Genomic DNA, 14818 nt, shown 5'->3' with positions numbered 1-14818 from the left:
CCAAATAGGGGAGGGCACGCCCCCTTTGCCCATGCTCTTGGCCACAGGCCACGCCCCCTCCTTCCAACTCGGACGGTGGTCTAGTCCCCTTGCTGACGTATCCTCGCCAGGCCACGCCTCCTCTGACGCGTGTGGCTCAAAGCTACGCCCTCTTCCTTACCGCAGGGTTGAGACCCAGTGTTCTCTGCGCACGCGCAGCGGTTCTGGGCACCGGCCCTCCCTTCGACCCTGCCCGCTCTACGGTGCTGGGCGCACATCATCCACCCCACCCGCTTCCTGGCCGAGGCCTTGTCGGGAGGACCGCCTGGGCAGTGTTCCTCCTTCAGCCCGCAACCTGACCTTTTCCCTCCCCGTAAAGGCTGGCCCATGCGCGCTCAGATCCTGGCCAGGTTGGTTCTCCTGTCTTGCGACCTCGGCTTCCCCATCTGGACTCTGCGCAGGGCAGGCACATCTCTAGAGCGAGAGGCACTTTGCTTGGGATAGGACGATCGCGTGTAACTACTCTCACTTCCTCCGTTCCCTCTCCCCTCTCTACAAAAATATATTTTTCAGTACCCCACCCACCCCTCCAGACAACACCCTCTTCACCCTGGACTGGGACTGTCCATTCAGCTCACCTCGGTGTCCCCTCACGGCCTGGCGCTGAAGAAATTAGGGGAAGTCCACTGCCTTTCCTTTGAACTCATCTGGGACTCTTTTGAGGCCTTGCCTGACTTCCTACTCATTTCCCACATTGTCCCATGCTGCCCCCATTAAAGCCCCCATTCGCTTACCTTCTGTCAGTCCCTGCTCAGCCCCCCATGACCAGCCCTGACTGGTGGTCAACTCCAAGGAGGGACTTTATCTTTTTATTTATTTGATTTGATTTGAGGCCGTGTGGCCTAGCTTGCAAAATCTTAGTTCCTGACCAGGTATTGAACTCAGTTCCTGGCAGTGAAAGCATAGAGTCCCAACGACTAGACCACCAGGGAACTCCCTAATACAATTTTTAAAAGGTCCATTTACAAGTATTACAAAATATTGGCTATTATTGTCCATGTTGTACAACACATCCTTGAGCCTACCTTACACCCACAGTTTTTACCTCCCATTCCTCCACCCGTTGTCCCTCCCCCCACTGGTAACCACTAGTTTGTTCAGTCTGTCAATCTGCTTTACTGTTATAGTCACTGTTGTATTTAGATTCCGTGTGTAAATGATACACAGTATATGTGTTTCTCTGTCTTATTTCACTTAGCATAATGCCCTCCATGCAGAAGGAAATGGCAACCCACTCCAGTGTTCCTGCCTGGAGAATCCCAGGGACGGAGGAGCCTGGTGGGCTGCCGTCTATGGGGTCACACAGAGTCGGACACGACTGATCGACTTAGCAGCAGCAGCAGTGCCCTCCGTCCATCCATGTTGTTGCAGATAGCAAAATTTCACTCTTTCATGACTGAATAGTATCCCATTCTGTGTGTATGTATGACACCTTTCATTCATCTGTTGATGAACACTTAGGTCGCTTCCATATCTTGGCAATTGTAAATAATATTGTTACAAACATTGAGGTGCATGTATCCTTTCAAATTTAGTGTTTGGGGTTTTTTGGATATATATCTAGGAGTGGGATTGCTGGGTCCTGTGACGGAGTTCTAGTTTTAGCTTTTTTTTTTTGACCCCAATGAATGGCGTATGGAATCTTAGTTCCCCAACCAGGCACTGAACCCAGACCCTGAGTCCTAACCACTGGACTGCCAGGGAATTCCCCTAGTTTTAGTGTTTTGAGAAACCTCCATACTGTTTTCCACGGTGTCTGCAAAGAGAGAGACTTTATCGTGTTCACTGATGTTTCCAGTGCCAGAGAGTGTATTTGGCACATAGTAAACGCTCCATGGGACTTCCCTGGTGGCTCAGATGGTAAAGAATCCGCCTGCAATGTGTGGAGAACCTGGGTTCTTCCTGGGTTAGGAAGATCCCCTGGAGGAGGGCATGGCAACCCACTCCAGTATGCTTGCCTGGAGAATCCCCTTGGACAGAGGTGCCTGGCGGGCTACAGTCCATGAGGTCACAGAGTCAGACATGACTCAGCAACTAACCACAGCACAGCACAAATGCTCCAAACCTATCTGTTGAATGAATGACATCTGTGTCCTGAGAATAACCAGCACAGTGCCTGACCCACAAATCAGCCTCAGCCAATACTTGCTGATTGAATGAAAGCCCCAAGCCCTCCTCCACTTAAACTCTCCCTGACCTTCAGGAGTGGGCTCCAACAACCAGATGACCCTGAGATTGTCAGGGCCTCTCCTGGGCCCCCAGAGCGCCTAGTTACATCACCCTGAACCCTCCCTAGTCCAGCACCAGGTCTAGGGGTTTGGTGTTCACGAAGACCCTGGCAGCCCATCCCCATCTCAGACTCATTCTGAATCAGAGCAAGTTTCTAGTCATACTTTATTTTCCTGTTTTTGTTTTTTTTTTTTTTTTTTTAGTTTTTATTAAATAAAAGGAGCAGAGGGGGGAGCCTGTGGTCTCCGGGCTGTGGGAGAGCCACAGGCCCTCCTGCCTCCGTTCAAGGTGCACTGCATGGTAGGCTTGAGGTGTAAGCTGGGCGGGGAGGGCAGCTGGGAGTGCTGGAGAGGTCAGAGGTCAGGACCTATGACCCCGGCCAGCCCTCTCAGGAAGACTCAGTGGGCAGGCAGGGAGGGCTCCTGGACCCCAACTGGGGCTCATCCTGAGGGCTGGCAGGGGGCCAAGGCCTGAGCTCCAAGCTGCAGAGCGGGAGTCCAGACCCGGCCGGGTTCCTTCCCACCCCAGTGTCCAGTCATTGGGGGTGTGCAGGGCGGTGGGGCAGGGTGCCCGGGCCCCTCACTCATGGACGTCCCAGATCTCAGACAGCAAAGGCGGCAGCTTCTTGTCCTGGAGCCGCAGGGCAAAGACCTGCTCCGAGTGCACAGAGCTGAGCGTGCGCAGGCTCACAAGCTTCATCAGCATGCGGGGGAAGCGCAGCTGGTCCTGCGAGGGGACAGGAGCGGGTGGGCGCAGGGCGGCCCACCAGAAGGGCCCCCCCCTGCCCCTGGAGAGGCAGTGTGGGGCCCCTGGGCGTGGACTTGGCCTGACTCCTTGATGAGGGGACAGGGGCCTGGAGGACCAGCTTTTGAAAGGACACTGATCAGAACTCAGCTGCTGGGGGGCGCCAGGGACGTAGGAAGCTGACCCTACACGGGTCTAGATTTCCTCGGGAGGGTCTGGGCTCTGGTACCTGTGGCCTCTTGATGCGGGTGTAAGACAATAGCGCGTCCACGTAGGGCTGCTGCAGGGCCTCCACTCGGCTGGGCTCCTGCACGTTGGGCCGGTCGGCTGAGAAGATGTTGATGGCGATGAGGAGGGCGTACTCGGCATCGTCCAGGCCCAGGCGCCTCATGGCCCGCGAGAACTCAAAGATGGGGTTGATGAATTCCACCTGCAGGCCTGCAGAGGCAGGAGACTGGTTCTGATGACCACTCTGACCCTAAAACTGGCCCCCATGCCTGGCCACTGGCACTGCCCACTGTCAGCAGAGCAGGGGAAACGGCAGCAGGTAGACAGCCGGTCACCCTGTAACCCCACTGCCCACCAAGGGCTTGGCACGTCATAGGTGTGCCATACGTCTTGCCTGAATGGAGGAATGAGTAATGAGTGCGAACATTTATTCAGAAGCTTCTACCACCCCGTCACCCCCTTCGCTTCCTTCCTGGTACCTCTCCTCTGGAAAAGGAAAGATGTTTAATCCCAGGTCACCTTACATCACCCCGAGGTGGCTTCCCCTGCTCTCGCAGTGAAGCAGAACTCATTTCCAGCTGTGACTCATTCATTCATCAAACCTGATTGAGCACCCACTGCATATCAGGTCCTGGGCAGAGACTTGTAAGACAAAGCCCCCTGCTCCGGTGGAACTTGCATTTGGGGCTTGAAGGGACAGATAACAGACAAGCCTATAAGTAGGCCATCCACCCTGTGAGATGATTCTAATGGATCGAGGTAATGCAGGGGAGGGTAATGGGGGCCAATGAAAATCACGTCCACATCTTAGACATGAGGGTCACCACAAGGTGACAGTGTTGGAAGGCCTCCCTAGCTGCAGGGTGTCTGGCTCCAAAGAGGGGAGGGAGGGAGTTAACAGGATGTGCTAGTGTTCCCTGGAGGGTGCCACCAGTCTGTTTGGCCTGGGACTAGGCTACCTAGGCCCTGGGACTTTGAGTATTAAAGCTCAGAAGGAGACGTGCCTGGTGGCAGAGTGGGTAAGAATCCGCATGCCAATGCAGGTGACTCAGGTTAGATCCCTGGTCCAGGAAGATACCACAAGCTGCAGGGCAACTAAACCCATGCACTGCAACTACCGAGGCCACCTGCCTAGAGCCCGTCACACACACGAGAAGCCCGCGCACGGCAACTAGAGAGAAGAGCCCACTTGCCGCAACTAGAGGAAGCTCCCGAAAAGCAACGAAGACCCAGTGCAGCTAAAAACAAATTAATTAAAAAAAAAAGAAAAAAAAGCTTGGAAGGTCCCAGGCAAACTAGGACAAGATGGTCATCCTAGTTCTGGAAAGAGGGACCAGCAAACGCAGAAGCTGTGAGGCGACAGCACGTTTGGTGGGTTCAAATAACAGGGAGGCCACCGTGGCTGGAGGAGGGTGAGTGAGGGGAGGGTGGGAGATGAGGGCAGGGGAGAATGAGGCCACGCCCCACAGGGCCTGTGGGCCAGGTGAGGACTCTGGCTTTTCTCCCAGTGTGACGGGAGCCACGGATGGTGCTGAGCACAGGAGGAACGTGAGCTAAAGTGGTTGTTAACTGGATCCTTCCGATGACTGTGTGAACAAACACACCAGGCTGGGGTGGAGGTAGAAGCCCAGCAAGGGGCCCTGCAATGTTCCCAGAAGGGCAAACTGAGGCCTGGACTGTGACAATGGCAGAGGATGGGGCAGTAGGGGAAACCAACCCCCACTCCAGCCCCATCTCACTGTGCTGCAGCTGCCCAAACCGCCCTGTGGTTCCTTAAAACCATCCGCTCTTCCCCACCCCAAGACCTTTACACATGCTGAGACCCCTGCCAGCAACACCCTCCCAACCCCCAGTGCTCCCCTGCCAAGATTATACTCAAAGGGTTACTGGGACGGCCCTGGGTATTGGGAGAGCCAGGAATTAAGAGGAAGGAAAGATGGGGTGAGGAGCAGATGTCTAGGAGTACAGAGAAGTGCCCCACAGAGAGAGGACGGGAGCGAGCAGGACTCACTGAGCATGCCCAGAGGCGGAGAGAGTGAGGCCCTGCACTTGTGTTTCCTGGTAGCTAACACTACTCCCCACCTCCCTTGTCCTCTGGTCCCACTGAGCCACACTACCTCCAGAAGCCCATCACCTCAGTTACATCCCCAGGGAAGTGCTCTTGGAGGGCAGGGACCAGGGCTGCCCTGTACAGTTGGGGAGGCTGTGCATTTCCCAATGGACTGAGATCCAGCCTCTCTCACATGAGACCAGGGCTGGGGAGGAAATAGTGTCTTTCCTTAATTCCTACCAAGATGCCCTATATGACAGCACATACCCCTCTGTCGCATCCTGCTCTATGTGCCCCATGTGCAGAGTCAGGGCTCAATAACCTCACTGTGCTCTTAGCTCTCACTGTGAGGTGGGTGCGCTCAGCCCTCACCCTATCTGGGATGTGAACAGATGGAAGCTCAGACAGGGATGAGAGGCCCTGGGTCTCCTGGCCAGCAGGGACCCCACTGCCCAGCCTGCACTTGGCCATACCCGCGCGGTGGAAGTCATCCTTGCTGTAGGTGAAATCCTTTAGGAAGGTGATGCACTCGGTCTCGTGGTTGTAGCGTCTGGCCGTCTCCAGTAGCATGATCTGAGGGTGGTGGAGGGGAGGGGGGTGGGAAGGGGCTGGGCAGGGGCTGGAGGAGCCCTGTGACCCTTCAGCCACTGTCCTTCCTCTACTGGCCTGAATGGACGAGCCCAATCTTGCTGGGATCATCCCTTGCCCACCCCACCATTCTCTCAGCCACGGGGCCTACAGCCAGCATGCTGGACACTCCAAGCTCTCTCCCTTCCCCAGGTTCGGCACCCCCAGCCTTCTCCACTCAGGACACTCTCCCTAAGTGCTTATTAGACACAGGGAAGAGCTTTCAGTCTGTTCTGTTCACCACCACGCCCCCAGCACGTGGAATAGGGCCTGGCATACACTAGACACTCAGCACTTACTCATTACCATGGTTTTGGTTCAAACATCAACTGCCTGAACAAGCCTTGTCAGCATGTTCCCTGAAGTGTGGCCCTCCAGCCCAACCCTCAATTATTCTCCATCTCAGGCCGTTTCCTTTCCTCGCCATCACAGGAAGCTCTGATGACTTGTTTAGCATTTAACGTTCTCCTGGAGAATACCACCCGCACCAGGGCAAGGCCTAGAGTCTGCTTTGTTCCTATGCTCCCGGCATCTCTCCTGGGGTTTATCTCAGGACTTCCTCAAGGGCAGGATGAAATGGACTCCCCGAGACTGGGCAGGCTGGCCGTTACCTCAATGGTAGAGGCCTTCAGGAGGGCGATCTGGTCTTCGCGACCCAGCTGCAGGAAGCCAGGCACCTGTTTAGCGAAGTCCACGATCTCCTGCACGGAGATGATGGCCAGCTCCGTGAAGTGGGCGAAACGCTGCTGGCGAGCATCACGGGACTGCGGGTCTGCGCCCAAGGGCCAGGGCTGGGGACACAGGGTGGGGGGGGCAGGTTACTATCAGCATGTCTCCGTGAGCCCAAGCCTACCCCATCTCAAAGCGCCTGTTCTCTGGAGCCTCATTCTCTCCCTGTGCCCTGGACTGTGGCCCTGTCGACTTGACCACGCTGGGCGCATCGTCCCTCGAGGCTGTGGAAGGGGCCGTACCGTGACTTTGGGCTGGTCGGAGAAGGAGCGTTTATTGCACTGCAGCTGGGCCGCCACCAACTGCTGGATCATTAGTTCCTGAGCAGCTGTTAACTGGATACCTTCACCTTCTCCGGAGCCCTGGCCACCCCCGTCGGACCCTCCAGGGGAGGCCCCAGGCCCAGAAGCTGGGCTGCTGCTGCTGACTCCTGGCCCCGTGGGTGACGACTGTTGCTGCTGCTGCTGCTGTTTCCGAATCTTCTTCTTCCGGATCTGTTCTTTAGAGAGGACGCCTGGTGGGGAGACACAGGCCTCAGCAGAGGCTCCAGAGCTGGACAGGGGCTGGCCTGGCCCCACTCCCTCCCCAGCACTCACATTGCTCCCGCATCCCTGCCTCCTTGCATTTCCGCAGCCGGCATTGCTGGCACTTGCGCCGCATGAAGGCGTCCATCTGGCAGGTGCCACCGCCCCGGCAGGCATAGCGCCCCGCCCCGCCTCGGATCACACTTCGGCGGAAGAAGCCCTTGCAGCCTTCACAGCTGAGCACGTTGTAGTGGAAGCCGGAGGCTGTGTCCCCGCACACTTGGCACAGCTCGTCGCCCAGCATCTTTGGAGCTGGGCCCTTCTTTCGCTTGCGCTCCGGCTCCTCTGCTGTGTCTAGGATGACTGGCGTGGGTGGACAGAAGCCATGAGACAGAGCCACAGGATAAACAGCAGCCAGAGGGACAGGTCCATGAGAGATCATAGGCAACGAATCAGAGTGTGGAGGGGGGCCCACGGAGACGGTGATTCAGAGGGAAAGATGTGTATGTCAGTGAATCCCAAAGAATGGGTCATAATAAGAGGTACCAAGAACTAACAGAAGAAAAAAAAATCAGCAAGACGCTGGGGCTGGCCATCCCCATTTCTGATCTTTCTCTCTTTCTAGATTCCTCTCTGAGCCTCCATACTAACTCCCAACCCATGTCCCTGGACCCTGTCTCACCCACGACGGAGGCTGAGTCGGCCCCATCAGTGCTTGGGGCATCAGGATCCGCCCCTCCAGGGCATGGTTCAGGACCATCCTCCTTTCCCCCAGGTGAAGAAGAGGGGGTGCTGGGGCCATTTCCTGGGAGAGGGAGACAGTGAGTTTCGGCTGACAATAATCTGATGGGAGAATAGCTGTGTTGGGGAAGGGGGGTCACTCACCAGGCAAGGGGGTGTCCACGGAATTCGTGGTAGGGGTGGACATGGTGGGGTCACGGAGCAGCCTGCAGGATACAGGGGGGCGGAGAGCCTTGTGGGGCCAGGGAAGGTCAGAGTAGGCCAGCCACAGGTCTTGATGAGGGTACCTCTCTTTCCTCCATCTCTCACACTCTTCCCCTACTTCGTACAGATCCCACCCCCAGTCTCTGCCAGCCTACAGACCCTCCTATTCCAGTTCTAATAGGGCCCGCCCCCTTTCTGCTCCAGGACAGCCTTCGGCTGGGTCTCAAGCCCTGCCCTCCCCTACTGTCAGCTCCCCTCTTTTAGGCTCCCTCCATCCACTCCAGACCTCGCCCACCGGATTTTTCCAGACACTATCCCTTCGGCTTCGAGGGCTCCGCCCTCACTTCCTCTTTCCCCTACAGCTTCACCCCACCTCCGCCGAGGAAGCACCCCCATCTCTCCTTCGGACCCCTGCTCAGTCCATAATGCTCCGCCCACATCGTTTCTTTCTAGGCCCCGCCCCATCTGCGCCCTTCACGGCCCCCCGACCTCCTCCCATCATGCTCCGCCCTCACACCTCTCTCCAGGTCCCGCCCCTCTCCGAACAGCAGTGGGGGGCGGGGCTCATGGCTGCGCGCGAGGGTCTCGTGGGCGGCCTCTCTTACTGGGGGTCCACTACTCCCGTTGCCTTGGAAACAGCCGGGGGGCGGCGCGAACTAGGAGGGGAGAGGGTGCGAGGAGAGAAGGGGGCTGAGCCAAGCAGCGCAGGGAACGCCGGGAAGCCCCAGGCCCAGGGCTCCTCCCGCGCCGCCCCAAACTTGAGTGCACCTGCTTCTGTTCCCTTGCTCTGCCTTCTCTTCCTTCTTCTCCGTAGCCCCTGGCACGCCGCCGCGACTCAGGTCCCCTCAAAAGTAACTTCGCCACTTCTTCCGGCAACCCCACCGTGCGTCACTTCCGGGAGTGGGCGGGTAGTTGCGATGACGAAATTCCGGCTCGTCCCGGGATAGCCTAATGGGCTGCCCAACGTGGAAGTCGTGGACCCGCCAGAAGTTTGCGTTTCCGGGTAACTAGGATGTGGGCCGGCAGAAGAGTTCCTGACCCATTCAATGAAATGTTGGGCAGTAGGGCGGCGTGAAGGTCAAAGTCGCTCAGTCGTGTCCCCACTCTTTGGGACCCCATGGACTGCAGCCCACCAGGCTCCTCTATCCATGGAATTCTCCAGGCCAGAATACTAGAGTAGATATCCGTTTTCTTCTCCAGGGGATCTTCCCAACCCAGAGATTGAACCCAGGTCTGACGCGTCGCAGGCGGGTTCTTTACCTGGTTCTTTACCAGGGCGGCGTGGTGAGTCCCAGATCTTCCCGCCCCTCCCTGTGTAGCCTTAAACTCTGTCTCTTGCTCGAGGGCCAAAGGTTTACTCGGCATCACCTCCCCAGCTGCGGCTCCTTTTGGCACACGGCTGATTAAAAGAATGTTTGTCCTTTTTAAGTTGTGGTAAGTTTTCTGATTTTGGAGGAGCGCTGCTTACTGGTTTCAAATAACTGAAATTACCAACCTAGACCTAGTAAAAGCATATTTTGAAAATAATTTGGTGGGACTTCTCCGGTGGTCCAGTGGCTAGGATTCCAGGCTCCTAATTCAGGGGGCCTGGGTTTGATCCCTTCTAGGGGAACCTGATCCCACACGCCACTAAGGCACAGGGCAGCCAAATAAATATATTAAAAATAAATCCAACTTGCAATGCAGGGAATGAGGGTCCCATCTCTGGTCAGGGAACAAGGATCCCAGTGTGGGGGGGCGGTTAGAGCAACTAAGCCCACGTGTTCCAGAGCCTTCCTGCCACCAGAGTGCACGGCCAGATCAAAAGATCCAGCATGATGTAGTGAAGATCTCAACTGAGACCCAACGCAGTCAAATAAATACTTTTTTTCTTTTAAGAAAGAGACCTGGTACAAGATGATTCAGCTTTGGGTTTCCCTAGTGGCACAGTGGATAAGGATCTGCCTGCCAGTGCAAGGCACACCGGTTCTATCCCTGGTCTGGGAAGATTCTATGCAGAGGAGCAACTAAGCTCATGGGCCCCAAATACTGAAGCCAGCACACCACATCAAGTGTAGCCCCTGCTCATGGAAACTAGAGAAAGCCCATCCTAAACAGCAATGACCCAGCACAGCCAAAAATAAATGATTTGGCCTTTATTAACAGTAAAATTCTCTCAGTCCTGTCCAACTCTTTGCAATCCCATGGACTGTATAGTCCATGGAATTCTCCAGGTCAGAATACTGGAGTGAGTAGCCTTTCCCTTCTCCAGGAAATCTTCCCAACCCAGGGATTGAACCCAGGTCTCCCACGTTGCAGGCGGATTCTTTACCAGCTGAGCCACAAGGGAAGCCCTTATTAACTAGCATGATGCATCTTACAAGCGAAGAAACAAAAGACAGATGAGATACCACACGCCAGGGTGTTCCATAAGCAATCAAAAGAATAGGGGTGGACAGGGCTAAGGAAGCCATTTGCGCAGCTGGGGGCAGCACCCTCCGAGAGTGAGCCCGGACCCATGGGTGCTTCAAGACCTGGGCCAAGGGCAGCCGCTTCTAGGGCTGGTATCTGAGAAGCCTGGAGATCAGGTCCCAAGCCCCCAAAGGTATTGATGCAGGAAATCTTACATCAACCTGATGAGACCAGAGAAGAAAGAGAAGTATGGTTACTTTCCTTGGTCCATTCAAGGCACTGGCTGGGATCATAGCAGACCACCTTTGTGTGTGCCCCAGGCTCCCAGCCACCCCTTACCCCCAGCCCCCGCATGAATGCCCAGAGTGTGGCCATCCCACCTTGAGGATGCCTCTGTAGGTCTCACTATGGGAGGTGCTCTCAAAGGGCGGATTTCCCACCAGCAGCTCATAGCAGAGCACCCCTAGGCACCATAGATCTATCTTCTCATTGTATGTTCTCCCCTCAATCATTTCTGGGGGCAAGTAGTCCAGCGTCCCACACATCATCTTTCTCCTAGAGAAAGGAACATTAAGTGGAGGCTCAGTAGAAGGGACACTCTCCTTCCCCAGCATCTAATCCTGGGCAATCCCCTCTCAAGCACAGGAACTTGGAAAGACCAAGTTTTCATATGAATTAAGGTTCAGAGAGGCAAGCCCTGGGACCAACAATTCCATATTCTGATATTCTTCCTACATTATTTAGCTTATGATCTAGGAAGTTGTGGAACAAACTGATGGTCCACCAAGAGGGACCAAGTAAATTAATTATGGTTTATTGATAGAGTAAAATTCCTGGAATTATGGCACAATCATTTTTAATGTACTTACATGGAAACTTATTGGTATAATTTTATGTAAACATTAAAAAATAGAAGATATAGTTGAACCACATTCTTTCAGTCTACAAATACTTATTAAAATATGCATTTCAAAAGGCAGCATTAAAATACAAACCCAGGTTTGTAGCTGGGTCTTACATGTGAAATGAATTACGTTGGATCATTCTTAACTGGCACCCAGGGTGCCACCGCCTGTCCTACCTTAGAGAGGGTGTGTGCACAGACCAGCCAAAGTCTGCTATCTTCACCTCACCCATGAGCCCCAGCAGCAGGTTCTCTGGCTTAACATCCCTGTGAATCACCTTTTCATGGCAGTACGTCAGAGCATCTGCCAACTCCTCCATTACCTGTGTGAACAGAGAAAAAGCAGTCTGGAAATGAAGCCGGCCATGAGGTGATGATGGCTGTCATTCCCACCTGGAGCCCAAAATCCAAAATCCCTGGCTTTCTAAGTCAGTTTCATTCATTTATTCAGTGAACTCCCTCACAGCCTTTCATGTTTCTTTCCATAAGGTAATGCAGTTAGATTCTGTTGCTTAAAACCAAAGAATGCAAACTTATACACACTACTTATTAATGTCCCAGGGATAATTATTCAGTTCAGTCGCTGAGTCATGTCCGACTCTTTGCGACCCCATGGACTGCCGCATGCCAGGCCTCCCTGTCCATCGCCAACTCCCAGAGTTTACTCAAGTTGAGTCAGTGATGCCATAGGGTATCCAAATGTAAAATTGATAGAAAAAAGCAATTCAGGACTTCCCTGGTGGTCCCGTGGCAAAGAATCCACCTGCCAATGCAGGGGACACAGGTTCAAGTCCTCATCTGGGAAGATTCCACATGCCACAGAGCAACTAAGCCAGTGCGCCGCAACTGCTGAGCCTACGCACCCTGGAGCCCATGCTTCACAGCAAGAGAAGCCACTGCAATGAGAAGCCGGTGCAAGTAGAGAAAGTCCCACATGTCTACAAAAACCCTGCACAGCCATAAATTAATTCATTAATTCATACAAGTTTTTTTTTTTTTTTTAAAAGAAGCAATCTGAACCCTCATGAAAGCCATAAGCAGTGACCCTTATGAACCCTAGCCCTCAGCCTCCTCTGCCTCACCGTGGCGGTACACTGTTCATCAAACGTGTGGCTCTTTTGTAGCTCCTTGTAGAGCTCACCCCTTGGAGCATATTCGAGAATCAAGTACACCCGGCGTGCATCATGGAATTAGTTGTACAGGCGAAGGATACTGTGCTGTCTAGGGGCCAAAAGGAGGAAGGGTCAAGACTCCTCCCTGAGGGCCAATTCATGATGCTATTACAAATGACTGGTCACACAAAGGGGCAAATTGTGCTGGGGCCAGGAGAGTAACAGCTCCATCTGGAAGTCTGTGAGGGGGAAAAACGCACGGGAATCTCATTCATACAGAGACTGTCCTTACTGGAGGTGCACCTGGATTTCAATTTCCCTGCACGGCTGGTGTTGCAGTCCTTCCTTCTCTATCTGGGACTTGAAGAGGACTTTCAGGGCCACAATGAAATGGCTTTTCTTGAGGCGAGCCAGGTACACATTCCCAAATTTTCCCTTGCCGAGAGGATGCCCGATTTCAAAATCATCAATTGTGAAACGCCGCCTGAGAGGAGAGAAAGAAAAGAGCCTCAATTTAGGAGGTGGGTGGAGAGTCGGGGATCCTTCATGCTTGCCTATGTTCTTTCGCTTTTGCCTCCCCGGACCCCTTTTCCTTCTCCCATCCAAGTACTAACCAGGCCCGACCCTGCTTAGCTTCCGAGATCAGACGAGATCGGGCGCGTTCAGGGTGGTATGGCCGTAGACCCCTTTTCCTTCTCAAAGGGCCCAGCCAGGGTGTCTGGTCAACAACTGTTAGTCCCGTGAGGCAACACTTGACACGTGCAGCTTGCTCTTGATTTCCGGGTCCCACCTCTCTTCCTCAGGGGTGCTGGGCCCTGTTTGACCTGTTGCAGCTACTAAAAAAAAAGAAAGAAAGAAAAGAGAGGTCCATACTTTCTTCTGTGCACGCCCATCCTCAACAGCTGACACCAGACCTTTCCTCTAAAACCTCTCTGTCTGGTCCTTTCACCTGCGGGCTGACCCCTTCTCGACTTCCTAACAGCTTTTCGGTGGCTCATGACAAGAGATGGTGGTGAGAAGGGCGCCTTCCTCTGCCTTGTGGAGCTGGGTATCCAGGCAGAACACTCAGGATGAGCTTCTTCCGATCCCGACCTGCTCCCACACAGAGGTTCCAGTGGCTGAGCGGACACCACCTGGAGGTTCCATTGTGGAGCACCAGCACACTCTTTATATTAAGTGCTCCAGCCCCATTGGCTGAATAGGTTGGCTTCCATTGGTTGAAGTATCTGAGGCTTAGGCAGTGTACCCAATGGAAGGAGTAGCAATAAAAGCTTCCGCCCCGCCCCCGTAATTTGGGGGCGGGACTGAGGGCGCTGGACCAATGAGAGGGCAGGGCGCGGAGACTGGAAGGCGGGCCCGAGGCACAAAGACAGGCCTGGAGAGAGTAGGAGAAAGCGAGGACTGGCTTGGAGAGGCTGTGATGTGAACACGTTAGTCGCTCAGTCGTGTCTGACTCTTTGCCACCCCATGGACTGTAGCCCGCCAGGCTTCTCTGTCCCTGGGGATTCTCCAGGCAAGAATACTAAAGTGAATACTGGAGTGGATCTCCGTTCCCCATCTTCCAGACCCAGGGATCGAACCCTCATCTCCTTCATTACAGGCAGATTCTTAACCGTTTGAGCTACAAGGAAGTCTTTGTGATGTGACCAGACTGAATGAATGAACAAATAGATAAATCCCTGAACGCCTAAGGGAACTCAGTGACGTAATGCAGGTGTGACTGGTTATAAATCAACCGCAGGAAGCTGCCAGGGAAGGTTGTGCAGTCGACAAACCGCACAGCCACGTGCAGCCCATCCTGACCCAGCTTGAGCGTCCTGTCCTACTCAGGCCTCTCTCCAGGGAAGGTCCCCCTCCATCACTCACATACGTGAGCGTAACCACGGTGGAGCTCCCCGACATGTGTGCTTCTCTCCCCTAATATCCAGTGGCTTGTGTATTCTCCCCCAATACACCTGCCTCCCCCAGCCCAGGAGTGCCCAGGCCATTTGTTCTGGGAGCAAGGACCCACAGATCACTCACTCTCTCCTCTCTCCTGTACTTACTACAGTACTGTTGACCCTTGAAGAAGAGCGGGTGGGCGCTTTAGGGGCGCTGACCTTCAGCACTATCAGAAATGCACACACAGTGTTACAGGGTAGAACCAATTCGGACTCCCTGTGGATCTGTTTCTTTGACTTTAACCTTTTCTTTGCCTTGCTTTTATTATTATAGTCATACATAATGGCCTGCCTCAGGGAAAGCTGCCCTCTCTCGGACTTTTAAAGTGCCTTTGTTCAACTCACAGAGATACAAT

The 14818-nt window shown here is 54.2% G+C and overlaps 1 protein-coding gene and 1 pseudogene across 1 annotated transcript; both read right to left on the bottom strand.

Annotated features, from left to right (window-relative positions):
• Positions 1-2416: 2416 nt before the first annotated feature.
• On the bottom strand, positions 2417-9042 carry NR1H2 (nuclear receptor subfamily 1 group H member 2). Its single transcript, XM_043436737.1, has 10 exons — positions 8884-9042; positions 8633-8771; positions 8056-8117; positions 7853-7975; positions 7243-7533; positions 6889-7160; positions 6529-6708; positions 5764-5863; positions 3242-3450; positions 2417-2994 (listed from the first exon to the last, which is right to left on the bottom strand). The coding sequence occupies exons 3-10, from the start codon at positions 8096-8098 to the stop codon at positions 2848-2850; spliced, it is 1365 nt and encodes a 454-aa protein (XP_043292672.1). The 5' UTR covers positions 8099-8117; positions 8633-8771; positions 8884-9042; the 3' UTR covers positions 2417-2847.
• On the bottom strand, positions 8106-13520 carry LOC122421263 (annotated as a pseudogene).
• Positions 13521-14818: the final 1298 nt, after the last annotated feature.

The sequence above is a fragment of the Cervus canadensis genome, chromosome 18 (assembly GCF_019320065.1).
Source record: "Cervus canadensis isolate Bull #8, Minnesota chromosome 18, ASM1932006v1, whole genome shotgun sequence".
NCBI lineage: Eukaryota > Metazoa > Chordata > Mammalia > Artiodactyla > Cervidae > Cervus > Cervus canadensis.
The sequence above is the reverse complement of the archived record's forward strand: the minus strand, read 5'-3'. Positions and strand labels throughout refer to the sequence as shown.

Bases quoted from the DNA above. Each gene is read 5' to 3' on its own strand.
- NR1H2 (XM_043436737.1), bottom strand. From the start codon at position 8,098: ATGTCCACCCCTACCACGAATTCCGTGGACACCCCCTTGCCTG. The intron at 7,161-7,242 runs GTGAGTGCTGGG...TCTCCCCACCAG, and splicing joins GGCAGGGATGCGGGAGCAAT to GCGTCCTCTCTAAAGAACAG. The intron at 6,709-6,888 runs GTACGGCCCCTT...CTGTGTCCCCAG, and splicing joins CCGACCAGCCCAAAGTCACG to CCCTGGCCCTTGGGCGCAGA.